Source organism: Ursus arctos, unplaced genomic scaffold (genome assembly GCF_023065955.2).
Source record: "Ursus arctos isolate Adak ecotype North America unplaced genomic scaffold, UrsArc2.0 scaffold_4, whole genome shotgun sequence".
Classification (NCBI taxonomy): domain Eukaryota; kingdom Metazoa; phylum Chordata; class Mammalia; order Carnivora; family Ursidae; genus Ursus; species Ursus arctos.
This window is the reverse complement of record NW_026623056.1, coordinates 17245861-17263594: the sequence shown is the minus strand read 5'-3', so window position 1 is coordinate 17263594 and position 17734 is coordinate 17245861. Positions and strand designations below refer to the sequence as shown.

Here is a 17734-nt window from a genome sequence, read left to right as displayed (position 1 = left end):
ACTTTTATGAGAAAAATAAATTCCCATCACGATTAAACTACTGTAATTCTGAATTTCTCTCACAGCAGAACTTAATTCCAACTGATCTAATAGGGAGCCACAGAAGAATAAAAGAAAAGCAAGATCACAAATTAAAGAAGGACAAGATTAGGTATAGAAAGACCATTTAGGGGGCGCCTGGGTGGCTCAGTCGTTAAGCATCTGCCTTCGGCTCAGGGCATGATCCTGGCGTTCTGGGATTGAGCCCCACATCAGGCTCCTCTGCTCGGAGCCTCCTTCTTCCTCTCCCACTCCCGCTGCATGTGTTCCCTCTCTCACTGGCTGTTTCTCTCTCAAATAAATAAATAAATAAATAAAATCTTAAAAAAAAAAAAAAAAAGACCATTTAGGAAATCCATGTAAAAATTCTCCCCACCACGTACCTGGATCCAACTGGCATTATTTGGGGGCTTAGCGATCCTATTCTCATATTCATCACTGCCTATCTTACAAGGTCAATAAATAGCTCAAATAAGATAATGTATATAAATGTGCTTTGAAAATTATAAAGAGCTATTAAAAATGTAATGCATTAATGTCATACACAATTAGAGAACATTTTAATTTGGGTCTCTTGTCCAAAATAATCTAAAACTCACTAAGAGGAAGAAATCTCCATTTTACAGCCAAATGAACGACTAAAGTTCTAAGATTTCAACTACAAGAAGAAACTGGCCTGGTTCAAGCTGTGCAGATGGAAAGGAAAAGAATCTGTCTCTGCATTCATTCATTAGCAGCAGCATGGATCTCAAAATAGCTTTGGACTGAATCTAGTTAGATTTAAACTGAGATGATCATCTCTGTGTGCCTCTAATCATTCTGATGTTGTCCCCATCATCTCAGTGCCACAGTCAAATGACAGCGCCGCCTAAGCAACACAGCAATGCTGGTATGAGACCGAAGAAGAGTCTCACGTTGATTATTTTCTCAAAGCATTCTGAAGTTAGTCACCGTTATTTCACATAATCAGACTAATATAGGAATTACCACAATATGCATTTCACAGTAATACCCTATGTCCTATATCTAGTCTCAGCTGAGATATATTAAATTTTTTTTTGAAAGAATGATTAGTATTTCATTCAGGTTTGGAAGACAAAGATATCACAATAAAATTTTTAAATGATTTGAATACACTGTTTCATTAAGTAAGATCATTTTAGAACTTGCTAGAAAACAAGTCAACTTTCTTAAAATAAACATCAATACAGGGGCACCTGAGTGGCTCAGTTGGTTAAGCATGACTCTTGATTTTGGCTCAGGTCATCATCTCAGGGTCATGATACTGAGCCCTGCATCAGGCTCCACACTGGGCATGGAGCCTGCTTAGGATTCCCAACCCCCCCCCCAAATAAATAACAAACATCAATACAAGGTCATCTATTCTCTGAATACTTACTTTCAACAAAATATCCACAATTCGTTGCTGATATTCTACAGCTTGCTTGTCATTTTTAAAATCTTCAAAAGTCTAAAAGGAAGAAAGTTTAAAAAATAATTATTATTTGTAAATTTTAGAAGGAAACAAGATATTAAATTCTTATGAATAGGTAAAATCCCAAATAAGGTAACCATTCCTCATCAGGTTTTTCCTTATATACCTTTAAATAATAAGCTGCTTTTAGCAAGTTAGGTAGAAAGCTATAGCATTTACTATTGCATGGTATGCTGGGACTTTAAAAATGAATAACAAGTATAAAAATATAGCAACTATCATACAACCAAAGAGTGATCTGAGAAATTTCACAGGCAATGAAAAAGAAAAACATTAATGACAAAAGGCAATTTGTGAGAAAGGGTTTGAGAAGATGAACTACATGTGACATGCTCTGCCATCATTCCAACTATGCTATTTGGAAATATTAACTGAAGTACAGTTTATTAACTTTCTTGAAAAATAACTTTCATCATTTCCATGACAACTAAAAAAAAATGATGTTCAATGATAGATATTTTCTAAAAATTATGGTAAAACTGTCACAATGTTAAAATCCTCAAGCCTACACACAAGGACTAGGTATCTTATTTTCAAAACACTGCCAAGTATAGCACTTTTACGTCCCTGTGCAAGTACAGCCAAATATATTTTGAACAGAACATTCACCAAAGTAAATGGTAGCATCAGATTCTGAAAATACCTACTACCTATAAAATGCATATATGAGAATAAGAATTGTGTTCACTACCAAAAACCGGAAATGAAATTATTTATTAAATAATAAAAATGATAAACTGAGGGCCTCAGAGGGGAGGGGGGTGGGGGAATGGGATAGACCGGTGATGGGAAGTAAGGAGGGCATGTATTGCATGGTGCACTGGGTGTTATACACAACTAATGAATCATCGAACTTTACATCAGAAACCGGGGATGTACTGTATGGTGACTAACATAATATAATTTAAAAAAATTAAAAAAAAATGATAAAAGACTTGAAGATCTTTCCCATGGTTTTCACTTAGCACATGTGGGTCTTAGAAATGTTTGAATCCATACGGTGATAATTTACTGCTTATTTTCCTAAAAAAATAAACTATATATTGTCTCATTAAAAATTAAATTATTAAATTAAAAAAAAGAATTTCAGGTGCCTGGGCAGCAGGGAGTCTGCTTCTCCTTCTGCCTGCCGCTCATGTTTGTACTCTTTGTCAAATAAATAAATAAAATCTTCTGGGGGAAAAAAAAAAGAATTTCACAGCCATGAACTTTCAAGACTACATCATGGTTACATTCAACCAAAATACTGCTATTCTTTAAATGGGCCCTAAACTTCCCCAAGTTCTCCCAAGTACCTCTGTTCATGATGTTTTCCAATTAGCATGCCCTTCATTCTACTTTCTTGACACATACTAATTGCTGTAAACAAATGGATACTCATTTGTCCACTTAATGACAGAAAAAAACAAAATCTTTTTTTTTTTTAACTCTTTCTTCAACTGGACTACTCTGCTGCCAGTTAGTTGAAAAATGCTGAGATGAGTTACCAAGGAGACTGTAGGAACTCTCAATCTGGAAACTCAAATAGAAGATATTTTAATGTTTAAGAGGGTTAAATATTACTCTGCCTGAAGACAGAAAGATAAACTAGAAAGTCTCTCAGATCTATCTACAGGTTTACAAAACAAGAAACATGAACACACTAACACAAACACATCCCTCTATCCCCACCCCATCTTGCCAAAGTGAGATGTCAATCTGCAGGTACAAAAAGAAGGTATTATCTGCTAATACAAGTGCTATTCAACTAAAACACAAAATCATGGAGAATTAACATATGTATTAAAAAGCAACAGCAGTGACAGCTAGTAAAAAAAGAATTTCTTATCCATTTTCCTTTTCGGCAGCATGTATTCACTGCTTTGAAACAGATATTGAAAGTTTACTTCTATAAACATAATTAAGTGGTGATATACCACAGTATGAATATTATGATATACATAATGACATATTTCGGTTGAAGTTAACAGCTACCACTAACATGGCACATCACCGTTAAAACATTATCATTCCACATAGACGCTTCTACTTATATAATGCCTGGTGAGAGGAATAACATGCAAAGATATCCTAATGGAGGATGACACAGTTTGTGAAGTACAAAGGAATACAAGCCACCCATGAGAGAAAAGACATGACCAAAAGTAAACTAAGAGAAATAGAAAACATAAATGAAAAGAACTAAGAAAATGAAATTTAAATAAAAAAGTAAAAGAGATCAGAGAAAAGGTGACAAACATAGAAGATAAAGAAAATACAATATACAAATAATTGCAGTTTAAAATGAAATACAAAATAATGAAGTAGAAAAAGCATTTAAATCTGTAACTCAAGAAAATTTTCTTGAAATAAAGACTTAAATTGATACATTGAAAAGGCCTACAGTATACATGGTAAAAATAACCCAAAACAGTCTATTCTGAGTGATATCTTGGAACAAAACTATTAGTCTTTAAAGACAAATTAGACTGGTAGAAAATATTTGCTAAGCTTACATAATCTGACAAAGAACTTGTATTTTAAAATTTGTAAAGAACTTTCAAAACCAGACAAGAAAATAAACACAATTAAAAAAAATCTGAATAGATATTTCACCAAAGAGAATATACTGACGACAAACATATCTTCTCTACTAATCTATTTTAATGAAAAGATGCTTAATATCATTAGTCAGAAGGAAAATATAATAAAAACCACAATGAGATACCACTACATACCTTTTAGAATGGTCAATTTAAAAAGATCAACTATAGCAAGTGTTGGTGAGATGAAGGAACTGACTGATACTCACCTATATTACTAGTAGGAATGTAAAATGGTAGAACCACTTAGGAAAATAGCCTATCGGTTTCTGACAAAGAGAATACATTTAACAAATGACCCAGCAATTCTATCCTTTGGTATTTACTCAAGAGAAACAGAAATATATGTCCACACAGAGGCCTCTATGTAAATGTTCATAATAACTGTATTCATAATAGCCTAAAACACAAAACAACTCAAGGCCCATCTACTGTGAACAGATCAGCAAACTGTATGTCCATAAAACGGAAAATTACACAGCCATAAAAAGGAACAAGCTGGTTTGGGAGAAGAGGGCAGCAGAGTAGAAGGACCCTAGGCTCGCCTAGTCCCACAAATACAACTAGATAACTATCGAATCATCCTACATACACCAGAAATTGACCTGAAGACTGACAGGACAAACTCCACAACTAAAGGGAGAAAAGAAGCTAAAGTGAAGAAGGCATAAAACACAGAGACATGATTTAGGGGAGCAACAGATTGCAGCTGCTGTGAAGGGGCAGGAGGGACGTTGTTGGGGGGGCGGGGGATGGAGCACCCAGGGGAATGCACAAGAAGAACGTTTCCCCAGAGCCACTGGCTTGGAAAATGAGAGGGACTGAATTTTATGAGTTCTTGCAACCAGCAGGGCTTAAAACCTAGAATTTTAAAAGTCAGCAGGCTTGGCTGGGATAGAGCCTAGAGGGTACTGCACTACTCTTGGAGAGAAGGCAAGCGAACAATTTGGGGGCAGATATCATGGAAACAGCAATCTGAAGAGTGCCTAGGGGCACACAGTGGGAGATTATTTGCTCTTCTTGAGCACATCCCTGAGAGGCAATGTTCACGGACATACCCCTTCAGAAACAAAGGAACTGGCTGGTTCCGTTTCCCTCTCCCACCACTCAGTATAAACACAGAGCCACTTGCGGGAAGCAGTGCAGTGCTATACTAGCTGTCTAATTTGCTTACACCAAGCCCCGCCCCTCTGTGCTCTAGTAGAACTGCCCTTCTCAGTCACACTTGCCTTGGTCCCAGCCTGGTGGGCCCCTCCCCAAAAAGACCAATACACTACACTACATCTCCTGATCAGAGAGTTTTGCAGGGCCTCGGTTCTGGTCTCATTTCACAACAGATCAGAGCACACCTAGTTAAAACTCGCCACATTCAGGCCAGGGATGAAATACAGCCCACAGCAGGCAAGGAGAACCTCTGCAGATGACTGACCTGAAGGATATAGCACAGCCAGAACACAACAGAGCACACACAGTGCACACTGGTGACATTCCCTGAAGTGACAGGCCCTGGGCACTACATGATCTCTTCAGCATAAGGCCATTACTTTCAGGAGCGGGACACATGGCTGGCTTTTCTAACATTTATAAGGTGGCAGGAATTTAGACAAAATGTGAACAGAGGAATTTATCCTAAATGAAAGAACAAGATAAGGGCACAGCCAGAGATCTAAGTGAAACAGATATATGTAACATACCTGATGGAAAATTTAAAGCAACAATCATAAGAATAGTCACTGGGTTTGAGAAGAGAAGACATCAGTTAAGACCCTTACCACAAACATATAAGAGTTAAAAAAAGAATCAAAGATGAAGAGCTCAATAAATGAGATTAGAAACACACTTGATGAAAGAACAGCAGGCTGGAAGAAGCAGAGGAATAAATTGATTACCTAGAAAAAAAAGTAACAAAAAAGCAATGAAGCTGAACAAAAGACAGAAAGAGGAATTATGCAAAACAAGAATAGACTCAGGGAACTCAGGGACTCTACTAAATATAACAACATTCATATCACAGGCATCCTAGAAGAAAGAGTAAAGGGCACAGAAAATTTATTTGAAGAAATCATAGCTGAAAACTTCCCTAATCTGGGGAAGGGAACAGACATACAGATCCAGGAGGCAGAGAGAACTCCCATCAAAATCAACAAAAGCAGACCAAAACCGAGACATACTGTAATTAAAGCTGCAAAATATAGTGATAAAGAAAAAACCTTAAAAGCAATAAAAGAAGTCGTTAACTTACAAGGGAAAACCCATAAGGCTAGGGTTTTCTATTGAAAGAGATTTTTCAACAGAAACTTGGCAAGCCAGAAGAGAGTGGCACAATACATTCAAAATGCTGAATAGGAAAAATGTGCAGCCAAGAATACTCTATCCAGCAAGGCTACCATTTGGAATAGAAGGAGATGAAGAGTTTCCCAGACAAAAACTGAAAGAGTTTGTGATAACTAAAGCAGCCCTGCAAGAAATACTAAAGGGGACTCTGAGTGGAAAGAAGAAAACAGAAGTGACGTATAAATGCAGGAAACACAAAGCAGTAAAAATGAATATTTCTGTAAAATTCAGTCAAGGAACTCACACACAAAAAAGGATATAAAATATAACATATACCCAAAATGTGCAGAGAGGAGAAAGGAATGGGTACAAATCTGAACAACCAGCAACTTAATATAGACTGCTATTTGCAGAAGAGGTTATATACAAACCTAATGGTAACCAATATCAAAACCCACTAATAAACATGCAGAGAATAAAGAGGAAGAAATCCAAATGTATCACTAAAGAAAAGCAGCAAAACATGAAATAGAGAAGGACAAGAAAGGATCAGAGAAAATCTTCTAAAACAACCACAAGTAATAAAGTGGCAATAAATATGTATCTATCAATAACTTTGAATGTAAATGGACTAAACGTTCCAATCAAAAGACACGGGGTGTTAGAATGGATAAGAAAACAAGACCCATCTACATGCTGCCTACAAGAGACTCATTTTAGACCTAAAGACACCTTCAGGTTGAAAGTGAGGAGATGGAGAAATATTTATCATGCAAATGGATGTCAAAAGAAAGCTGGAGTATCGATTCTTATATTGGACAAACTAGACTTTAAAACAAAGACTGTAACAAGAGACAAAGAAGGGCACTATGTAATAATAAAGGGAACAATCCAACAAGATATACCAATTGTAAATGTTTATGCACTGAAAATGGTAGCACCCAAATATATAAAACAATCAGTAACAAACATAAAGGAACTAATTAATAATAATACAATAAAAGTAGGGGACCTTACCACTCCACTTACATCAATGGACAGATCATCTAAACAGAAAATCAACACGGAAATAGTGGTTTTGAATGACACACTGGAACAGATGGACTAGAACAGCAGAATACACATTCTTTTCAAGCACACATGGACCATTCCCTAGAATAAATCACACATAAGGTAACAAAACAGGCCTCAACAAATACAAAAAGACTGAAATCATACCATACTCCTTTTTCTGACCCCAATGTTACGTAACTAGAAGTCAATCATTAAGAAAAAATCTGGAAAGACAACAAATACCTGGAGGTTAAACAACATGGAACTCAACAATGAATGGGTGAACCAGGAAATCAAAGCAGAAATTTTAAAAAATACGTGGACACAAATGAAAACGAAAACACATCAATATAAGATTTGGGATGCAGCAAAAGTGGCCCTAAGAGGGAAGTACATAGTAGTACAGGCCCACCTCAAAAAGCAAGGAGTATATTAAACAATGGACCCTTACAAATAAAGGAGCTGGGAAAAGGACAACAAACAAATCCCAAAACAGTAAGAGGAAGGAAATAATAAAGACTGGAGCAGAAATAAATGATATAGGGGCGCCTGGGTGGCTCAGTCATTAAGCGTCTGCCTTCGACTCAGGGCATGATCCCAGCGTTCTGGGACCGAGCCCTGCATCGGGCTCCTCCACTAGGAGCCTGCTTCTTCCTCTCCCACTCCCCCTGCTTGTGTTCCCTCTCTCGCTGGCTGTCTCTGTCAAATAAATAAATAAAATCTTTAAAAAAAAAAAAAAGAAAGAAAGGAAAGAAATGATATAGAAAGTAAAAAAAAAAAAACACAAACAAAACAAAACCAAAAAACCCCCAATAGAACAGATCAACAAAACCAGGAGCTGGTTCTTTGAAAAAATTAATAAAACTGATAAACCCCTAGCCACTTACCAAAAAAGAAAGGACCCAAATAAATAAAATCACAAATGAGAGCAGAGAAGTAACTACCAACACCACAGAAATACAAACAATTCTAAGAGAATGTTAGGAAAAACTATATGGCAACAAATGGACAACCTAGAAGAAATGGATAAATTCCTAGAAACATATAAACTACCAGAACTGAAATAGGAAGAAATAAAATTTGAATAGACCAATAACCAGCAAAGAAGCTTAATCAATAATAAAAAAAACTCCCATCAAACAAAAATTCAGGACCAGATGGCTTCGCAGGCAAATTCTAAAGTAGAGTTAATGTCTATTTAAACATTTAAAGGAGAGTTAATACCTATTCTTCTCACACTATTCCAAAAAATAGAAAACAAAGAAAAATTTCCAAATTCATTCTATGAAGCCAGCATTACCCTGATACCAAAACCAGATAAAGACGACACAAAAAAGGAGAACTACAGGCCAATATCCCTGAAGAACACAGATGCAAAATTTCTCAATGAAATACTAGCAAACCAAATCCAACAATACATTAAAAAAAAAAAATCATTTACCATGATCAAATGGATTTATTCCTGGGTCGCTAGTCCAGAATTCACAAATCAATGTGATACATCACATTAACAAAAGAAAGGATAAAAACCAAATGATCCTTTCAATAGATGCAGAAAAAGCTTTTGACAAAGTACAACGTCCAATCATGATAAAACCCCCAACAAAGTAGGCTTAGAGGAAATACACCTCAACATAAAAAGGCCATATACAAAAAACCCACAGTTAATATCGTCCTAAATGGATAAAAACTGGCAGCTTTTCCTCTAGGTCAGGAACAAAATGAGGGTGTCTGCTCTCACCTCTTTCATTCAACATAGTACTGGAAGTTCTAGCCACAGCAATCAGATAACAAAAAGGAATAAAAGGCACCCAAATTGGCAAGGAAGAAGTAAAACTGTCACTGTTTGCGGATGACATGCTACTATATATAGAAAATCCTAAAGACTCAACCAAAAAACTTCTAGAGCTGATAAACGAATTCAGTAAAGTTGCAGTATATAAAATCAACGTACAGAAATCTGTCGCATTTCTATACACCAATAGTGAAGCAGCAGAAAGAGAAATTAAGGAATCAACCCCACCCAAAACAATAAGATACCCATGAATAAACCTAACGAAAGAGGTAAAAGACCTGTACTCTGAAAACTATAAAATACTGATGAAAGAAACTGAAGATGACACAAAGAAATGGAAAGTTATTCCATGCTCATGGACTAGAAAAACAAATACTGCTAAAATGTCTATACTACCCAAAGCAATCGAAAGATTTAATGCAATCCTTATCAAAATACCAACAGCATTTTTCACAGAGCTAGAACAAACAATCCTAAAATTTGTATCGAACCACAAAAGATCCCAAATAGCCAATGCAATCTTGAAAAAGAAAAGCAAAGCTGGAAGCATCACAATTCTGGACTTCAAATTTGTAATCAAAACAGTATGGTACTGGCACAAAAATGGACGTGTAGATCAATGTGACAAAACAGAAAACCCACAAATGAACCCAGAATTAATCTTCTACAAAGCAGGTAAGAATATCCAGTGGGAAAAAGACAGTGTCTTTAACAAATGGTGTTGGGAAAACTAAACAGCTACCTGCAAAAGAATGAAACCGGACCACTCTCTTACACAATATACAAAAATAAATTTAAAATGGGGCGCGTGGGTGGCTCAGTCAGTTAAGCGCCTGCCTCTGGCTCAGGTCATGATCTCAGGGTCCTGGGATCAAGCCCCACATCAGGCTCTCCACTTGGCAGGGAGTCTGCTTCTCTCCCTCTGTACTCTCTCTCTCAAATAAATAAAATCTGTAAAAATAATAACAATAAATAAATTTAAAATGGATTAAGGACCTAAATGTGAGACCCGAAACTAAAAATCCTAGAGGAGAGCACAGGCAGTAACTTCTTTGACATCAGCCATAGCAACTTCTTTCTAGATATGTCTCCTGAGGTATGGGAAACAAAAGCAAAAATAAACTATTGGGACTACATTAAAATAAAAAGCTTCTGCACAGCAAAGGAAACAATCAATAAAACTAAAAGGCTACCTATGGAATGGGAGAGGGTATTTGCAAATGATGTATCTGATAAGGGGTTAGTATCCAAAATACATAAAGAACTTTTAAAACTCAACACCCAAAAAAACAAATACTCCAATTAAAAAATGGGCAGAAGACATGAATAGACATTTTTCCAAAGAAGACATGCAGATGGCCAACAGACACATGGAAAGATGATCAACCTCACTTATCATCAGGGAAATGCAAATTAGAAACTACGATGAGATATCACCTCACACCTGTCAGAATGGCTAAAATCAATAGCAGAGAAACAACAGGTGTTGGCAAGGATGTGAAGAAGAGGGAACCCTCTTGCACTGCTGGTGGGAATGTAAACTGGTGCAGCCAGGATGGAAAACAGTATGGAGGTTCCTCAAGAAGTTAAAATTAGAACTACCCCATGAACCAGCAATTGCACGACTGAGTATTTACCCAAAGAACACAAAAATACTAAATCAAAGGGATACATGCATCCCGATGTTTGTAGCAGCATTATCTACAATAGCCAAATTACAGATACAGCTCAAGTGTCCATTGACTGATGAATGGAGAAAGAAGATATGGTATATATACACAATGGGATATTACTCATCCATAAAAAAGAATGAAATCTTGCCATTTGCAATGGCATAGATGGAGCTAGAGAGTATTATGCTAAGTGAACTAAGTCAGAGAAAATAAATACCATATGATTTCACTCATATGTGGAATTTAAGAAACAAAACAAACAACCAAAGGGAATAAAAGAGAGAGAGGCAAACCAAGAAGCCATCTCTTAGCTCTAGAGAACAAACTAATGGTTACCAGAGGGGAGGGGGGCAGGGGATGGGTGAAATAGGTGTTGGGGATTAAGGAGTGCACGTGTTGTGATGAGCACCAGGTGATGTATGCAAGTGCTAGGTCACTATATTGTACACCTGAAACCAATATTACACTGTACGTTAACTAATTGGAATTTAAATAAAAATTTTTTTAAAAAGGAACAATCTATTGATATAAACAACAGCACTGATAAATCTCAAAAGCATTATTTTAAGTGAAAGAAGCCCCCCAAAACTACAAAGTGTACGATTTTATTTACATGACATTCTGGAAAAGGCAAAATTTCAGTATTAGAAAACAAACTGGTAACTGTCAAGCGCTGGGGTTTGGGATTAACTACAAAACTACAAAAATGACCTTTTTGGTGTCATGGAAATGTTCCATATCTAGATTGTAGGAGAGGTCACAAGACTGTACACATGTGTCAGACTCTTCTCTTGAATGGACGAACTACATTTTGCATAAATTATACCTCAAGGAAGCTAAATTTAAAAACTTGACTTGAAAAAAAAATTTCTAAATGAAAAAAAGGTGGCAAAATGGGATTCGAAAATCTGTCATATAAATTATTTTGTGTCTCCCTGAAAATGTTTTTTATTAAGATATATTAACTGTATTAGGAAGGTTATATGATCAATCAATCATGACAAAATAGACAGTGAATCCAGGATTTCGGATCCTAGGTCTTATCAATTTCTCCAGCTCTAGTACTGGGATTATGTCCAAAACTTGATACAAGCATGGAAGAAAACCTCCACATGTCTTTCAGGCATTTCAAATTCATTAAGTCCAAAAGAGAATTAATATCTATATCTCCCCCTACCCCTCACCACAGCCCTGTCCTACCCCCTCATCTCCTGAGAAACCAGTTTCTCCTCTGATTCCCTACTGAATAAATAAACCACTATACATCCAGTTAACCAAGTCAGAAATCTAGGAATCTTGGATGCTTCCCATTTGTCTTATCCTTCACATCCAACTGTGCAATAAGCCCTAAGTCTTAGGCCAATCTGCTTCATAAAACATCTTTCAAATCCTTTCATGTCTTACTATCCCTGTCACCTTTAATCTTCTACCTAATTTTTTTTAAGATTTTATTTATTTATTTGAGAGAGAGAGAGAAGGAGTAGGGAGAAGCAGACTCCCTGCTGAGCAGGGAGCCTGATGCAGGACTCAATCCCAGGACCCTGGGATCATGACCTGAGCTGAAGGTAGACACTTGACCAACTGAGCCACCCAGGTGCCCATATCTCCTATCTAGGTTAGTACAAAAATTTGCTAACAGATCTTCTTGCCTCCAAAGTTGTCTTATTTCAACCCACTTTCATACAATAGAGGGAATTTTTCTAAACTATAAATCATGATATTCCTTTACTTAAAAGGTTTCAGTGGCTACCTACTGCTCTAGTGTAAAGTCCAAATTTCTCACCATGGATTACAAAACTCAGTCTCTACCTACCTCTTTGGATTTGTTTATTACTATAGGCTTCCTTACACTTTGAGATGTGGCCATACTGATTTTTTTTCCAATTCCTCGAGCCTATCTTCCTCTGTCTTGTTTCCAGGCCTTTTTACATATTTTGTCCTTCTACCTAGAATATTTTTCCCTAATCTTTTTTTTTTTAATGATTTTTTATTATATTGTTAGTCACCATACAGTACATCCCCGGTTTCCGATGTAAAGTTTGATGATTCATTAGTTGCGTATAACACCCAGAGCACCATGTAATACGTGCCCTCCTTACTACCCATCACCGGTCTATTCCATTCCCCCACCCCCTCCCCTCTGAGGCCCTCAGTTTGTTTCTCATAGTCCACAGTCTCTCATGTTTCATTCCCCCTTCTGATTACCCCCCCTTTCTTTCTTCCCCTACCGATCATCCTAGTTCTTATGTTCCATAGATGAGAGAAATCATATGATAGTTGTCTTTCTCTGCTTGACTTATTTCACTTAGCATTATCTCCTCCAGTGACGTCCATGTTGTAGCAAATGTTGAGAACTCGTTCTTTCTGATAGCTGAGTAATATTCCATTGTATATATGGACCACAACTTCTTAATCCAGTCATCTGTTGAAGGGCATCTCGGCTCCTTCTACGATTTAGCTATTGTGGACAATGCTGCTATGAACATTGGGGTGCATATGGCCCTTCTCTTCACTACGTCTGTATCTTTGGGGTAAACACCCAGTAGTGCAATGGCTGGGTCATAGGGTAGCTCAATTTTTAACTTTTTAAGGGACCTCCACACTGTTTTCCAGAGTGGCTGTACCAACTTGCATTCCCACCAACAATGTAGGAGGGATCCCCTTTCTCCACATCCTCTCCAACAATTGTTGTTTCTTGCCTTGTCTATTTTTGCCATTCTAACTGGCGTAAGGTGGTATCTCTGTGTGGTTTTGATTTGAATTTCCCTGATGGCTAATGATTTTGAACATTTTTTCATGTGTCTGTTAGCCATTTGTATGTCTCCATTGGAAAAGTGTCTGTTCATGTCTTCTGCCCATTTTTTGATTTATTTGTTTCTCGTGTATTGAGTTTGAGAAGTTCTTTGTAGATCTTGGATACCAGTCCTTTATCTGTAGTGTCATTTGCAAATATACTCTCCCATTCCGTGGGCTGCCTCTTAGTTTTTTTGACTATTTCCTTGGCTGTGCAGAAGCTTTTTATCTTGATGTAGTCCCATAAGTTCATTTTATCTTTTGTTTCTCTTGCCTTTGGAGATGTGTCATGAAAAAGGTTGCTTTGGCCGATGTCGTAGAGGTTGCTGCCTATGTTCTCCTCTAGAATTTTGATGGATTCCTGTCTTACATCAAGGTCTTTCATCCATTTGGAGTTTATTTTTGTGTATGGTGTGAGAGATTGGTCAAGTTTCATTCTTTTGCATGTAGCTGTCCAATTTTCCCAGCACCATTTATTGAAGAGACTGTCTTTTTCCCACCGGATGTTTTTTCCTGCTTTATCAAAGATTAGTTGCCCAAAGAGCTGAGGGTCCATTTCTGGGTTCTCTATTCTGTTCCATTGGTCTGTGTGTCTGTTTTTGTGCCAGTACCATGCTGTCTTTGTGATCACAGCTTTGTAGTACAGCTCGAAATCCGGCACTGTGATGCCCCCAGCTTTGTTTTTCCTTTTCAACAGTTCCTTGGCAATTCGGGGCCTTTTCTGGTTCCATACAAATTAAAGGACTATTTGTTCCAGTTCTTTGAAAAATGCCCTCGATATTTTGATCGGGATAGCATTGAAAGTGTAGATTGCTCTGGGTAGCATGGACATTTTAACTATGTTAATTCTTCCGATCCATGAGCATGGAATATCTTTCCATCTTTTTATGTCTTCCTCAATGTCTTTCAAGAGTGATTTATAGTTTCTAGAATATAGGTCCTTTACATCTCTGGTTCAGTTAATTCCAAGGAAATGTATGGTTTTTGGTGCTATTGTAAATGGGATGGATTCCCTAATTTCTCTTTCTTCGGTCTCGTTATTTGTGTATAGAAATGCAACTGATTTCTGAGCATTGATTTTATATCCCGCCACGTTACTGAATTGCTCTATAACTTCTAATAGTTTGGGAGTGGCTTCTTTTGGGTTTTCCATATAGAGTATCATGTCATCTGCGAAGAGAGACATTTTGACTTCTTCTTTGCCGATTTGAATACCTTTGATCCCTTTTTGTTGTCTGATTGCTGTTGCAAGGACTTCTAGTACTATGTTGAATAATAGTGGCGAGAGTGGGCATCCTTGTCGAGTTCCTGATCTTAAGGGAAAGGCTTCCAGCTTTTCCCCATTGAGAATAACATTTGCAGTAGGCTTTTCATAGATGGCTTTTATGAGATTGAGAAATGTACCTTCTATTCCTACACTCTGAAGGGTTTTAATCAGGAAAGGATGCTGTATTTTGTCAAATGCTTTTTCGGCATCGATTGAGAGGATCATATGGTTCCTGAGTCTTTTCTTGTTGATATGATGTATCGCGCTGATTGATTTGCGAATACTGAACCACGCTGGCATCCCAGGTATGAATCCCACTTGATCGTGATGGATAATCCTTTTAATGTACTGTTGGATTCTATTAGCAAGTATCTTGTTGAGGATTTTGGCATCCATATTCATTAGGGAAATCGGTCTGTAATTCTCTTTTTTGATGGGGTCTTTGCCTGGTTTGGGGATCAAGGTAATATTGGCCTCAGAGAATGAGTTTGGTAGCTTTCCTTCTGTTTCTGTTTTCTGAAATAGCTTTAGGAGAATAGGTATTATTTCTTCTTTGAATGTTTGGTAGAATTCCGCAGGAAAACTGTCCAGGCCTGGAGTTTTGTTATTTGGAAGGTTGTTTATCACTGATTCAATTTCTTCATAATTAATTGGCCTGTTTAAGAAATCAATTTCTTCCGGTTTCAATCTTGGTAGTTTATAGGTTTCCAGGAAGGATTCCATCTCTTCCAGATTGCTTAGTTTATTGGCATATAGCTGTTGATAAAAATTTCTAATAATCCTTCCAATTTCAATGGTGTTTGTCATGACCTCTCCTTTTTCATTCATAATTTTAATAATCTGGGTCCTTTCTCTTTTCTTTTGGATAAGTGTTGCCAGTGGTCTGTCAATTTTATTGATTCTCTTCAAGAACCAGCTTCTAGTCCTGTTGATCTGCTCTACTGTACTTCTGGTTTCTGCTTGATTGATTTCGGCTCTAATTTTGGTCAACTGCTTCCTCGTGCGTGGATGAGGCCTGTCCGTCTGTTGCTGTTCCAGCTTCTTGAGGTGAGAATATAAAAACTGCATTTTAGATTTTTCTATTCTTTTGAGTGAGGCTTGGATGGCTATGTATTTTCCCCTTAGGACTGCCTTTGCAGTATCCCATAGGTTTTGGACTGTTATATTTTCATTCTCATTGGTCTCCATAAATTGTTTAATTTGATTTTTGATTTCCTGGTTTATAGAGTCATTCCTGAGCAGGATGGTTCTTAGTCTCCAAGTGTTTGAGTTTCTTCCAAATTTTTCCTTGTGGTTGAGTTCCAATTTCAGAGTGTTGTGGTCTGAGAATATGCAGGGGATAATTTCAATCTTTTGGTATCGGTTGAGACCTGTTTTGTGTCCCAGAACATGGTCTATTCTTGAGAATGTTCCATGGGCATTAGAATAGAATGTGTATTCTTTGGTTCTGGGGTGTAGTGTTCTATATATATCTATGAGGTCCAACTCATCGAGTATGGCATTCAAAGCCTTTGATTCTTTGCTTAGTTTTTGCCAGGGTGTTCTGTCTATTTCTGATAGTGGAGTGTTGAGGTCCCCTACTATTAACGTATTTTTATCTATATGTCTCTTTATTCTGGCTAAGAGTTGGCTTGTGTATCTTGCTGCTCCCCTGTTGGGGGCATATATGTTTATAATTGTCATATCCACTTGTTGAATACTTCCTTTAAGAATAATATAGTGCCCTTCTGCGTCTCTAACTATAGTCTGTAGTTTAAAATCCAATTTATCTGATATGAGAATTGCTACCCCAGCGTTCTTTTGAGGTCCATTTGCGTGAAAGATGGTACTCCATCCCCTTACTCTCAGTCTGAATTCATCTTTGGGTTTGAAATGAGTCTCTTGTAGACAGCAAATGGATGGGTCATTTCTTTTTATCCAATCTGCAACCCTGTGGTGTTTTATGGGAGCATTTAAGCCATTAAGACTGAGTACTGAGAGATATGATTTTAATGATGCCATGTTGCCAGTAAAGTCTTTGTTTGTACTGGCTGTGACTTTCTGTTCTGTATCACTCTTGGGGCCTTTTTACTTTTATAGAACCCCCCGTAATATCTCCTGTAGGGCTGGTTTCGTGGTTACAAAATTGGTTAGTGACAGGCAATTCTGAAATATCTTTATTTCTCCAGCAATTCTGAATGACAGCCTTGCTGGATAAAGGATCCTTGGCTGCATGTTTTTCTCTGAAAGAGCTTTAAATATGCTCCCCCAACCCTTTCTCTCATTCCAGGTCTGTGTAGACAGGTCTGACGTAATTCTGATGCCTTTGCCTCGGTGCGTGAGAAATTTCTTTGCCCTGGCCGCTTTCAATACTGTATCCTTGGATCTAATATTTGCGAATTGCACTATGACGTGATGTGGCGTAGGTTTGTCGTGGTTGAGCTTGGGAGGGGTCCTCTCTGCCTCTTGGACACGAATGTTTGTTTCCCTCGCTAGATTAGGGAAGTTTTCAGCTACAATTTGTTCAAATATCTCTTCTAGACCTCTGTTTTTCTCCACCCCCTCGGGGATGCCGATGATTCTAACATTGGATCGTTTCACTGAGTCAGTAATCTCCCGTAACCTACATTCGTGGGCTTGGATTTTTTTAAGAGCAGCTTCTATTTTGGTTTTTTCCTCTATTAACCCATCCCCCAATTCACTAACCCATTACTCTGCTTCTGTGACCCTCGCCGTCAGAGCCTCTAGTTTTGCCTGCATTTGGCTCATAGAATTTTTAATTTC

At 37.4% G+C, this 17734-nt stretch overlaps 1 protein-coding gene across 8 annotated transcripts in view; it reads right to left on the bottom strand.

The window, feature by feature from the left end:
• The window catches only part of VPS8 (VPS8 subunit of CORVET complex), a 296045-nt gene that overhangs the window by 120384 nt on the left and 157927 nt on the right, over window positions 1-17734 (bottom strand). For all 8 annotated transcript variants that reach the window (XM_057306778.1, XM_026497368.4, XM_048215283.2 and 5 more), the window contains one exon: window positions 1439-1510. In XM_057306778.1, the coding sequence (XP_057162761.1) occupies window positions 1439-1510 (72 nt within the window). The remainder of the gene's footprint in view (window positions 1-1438; window positions 1511-17734) is intronic.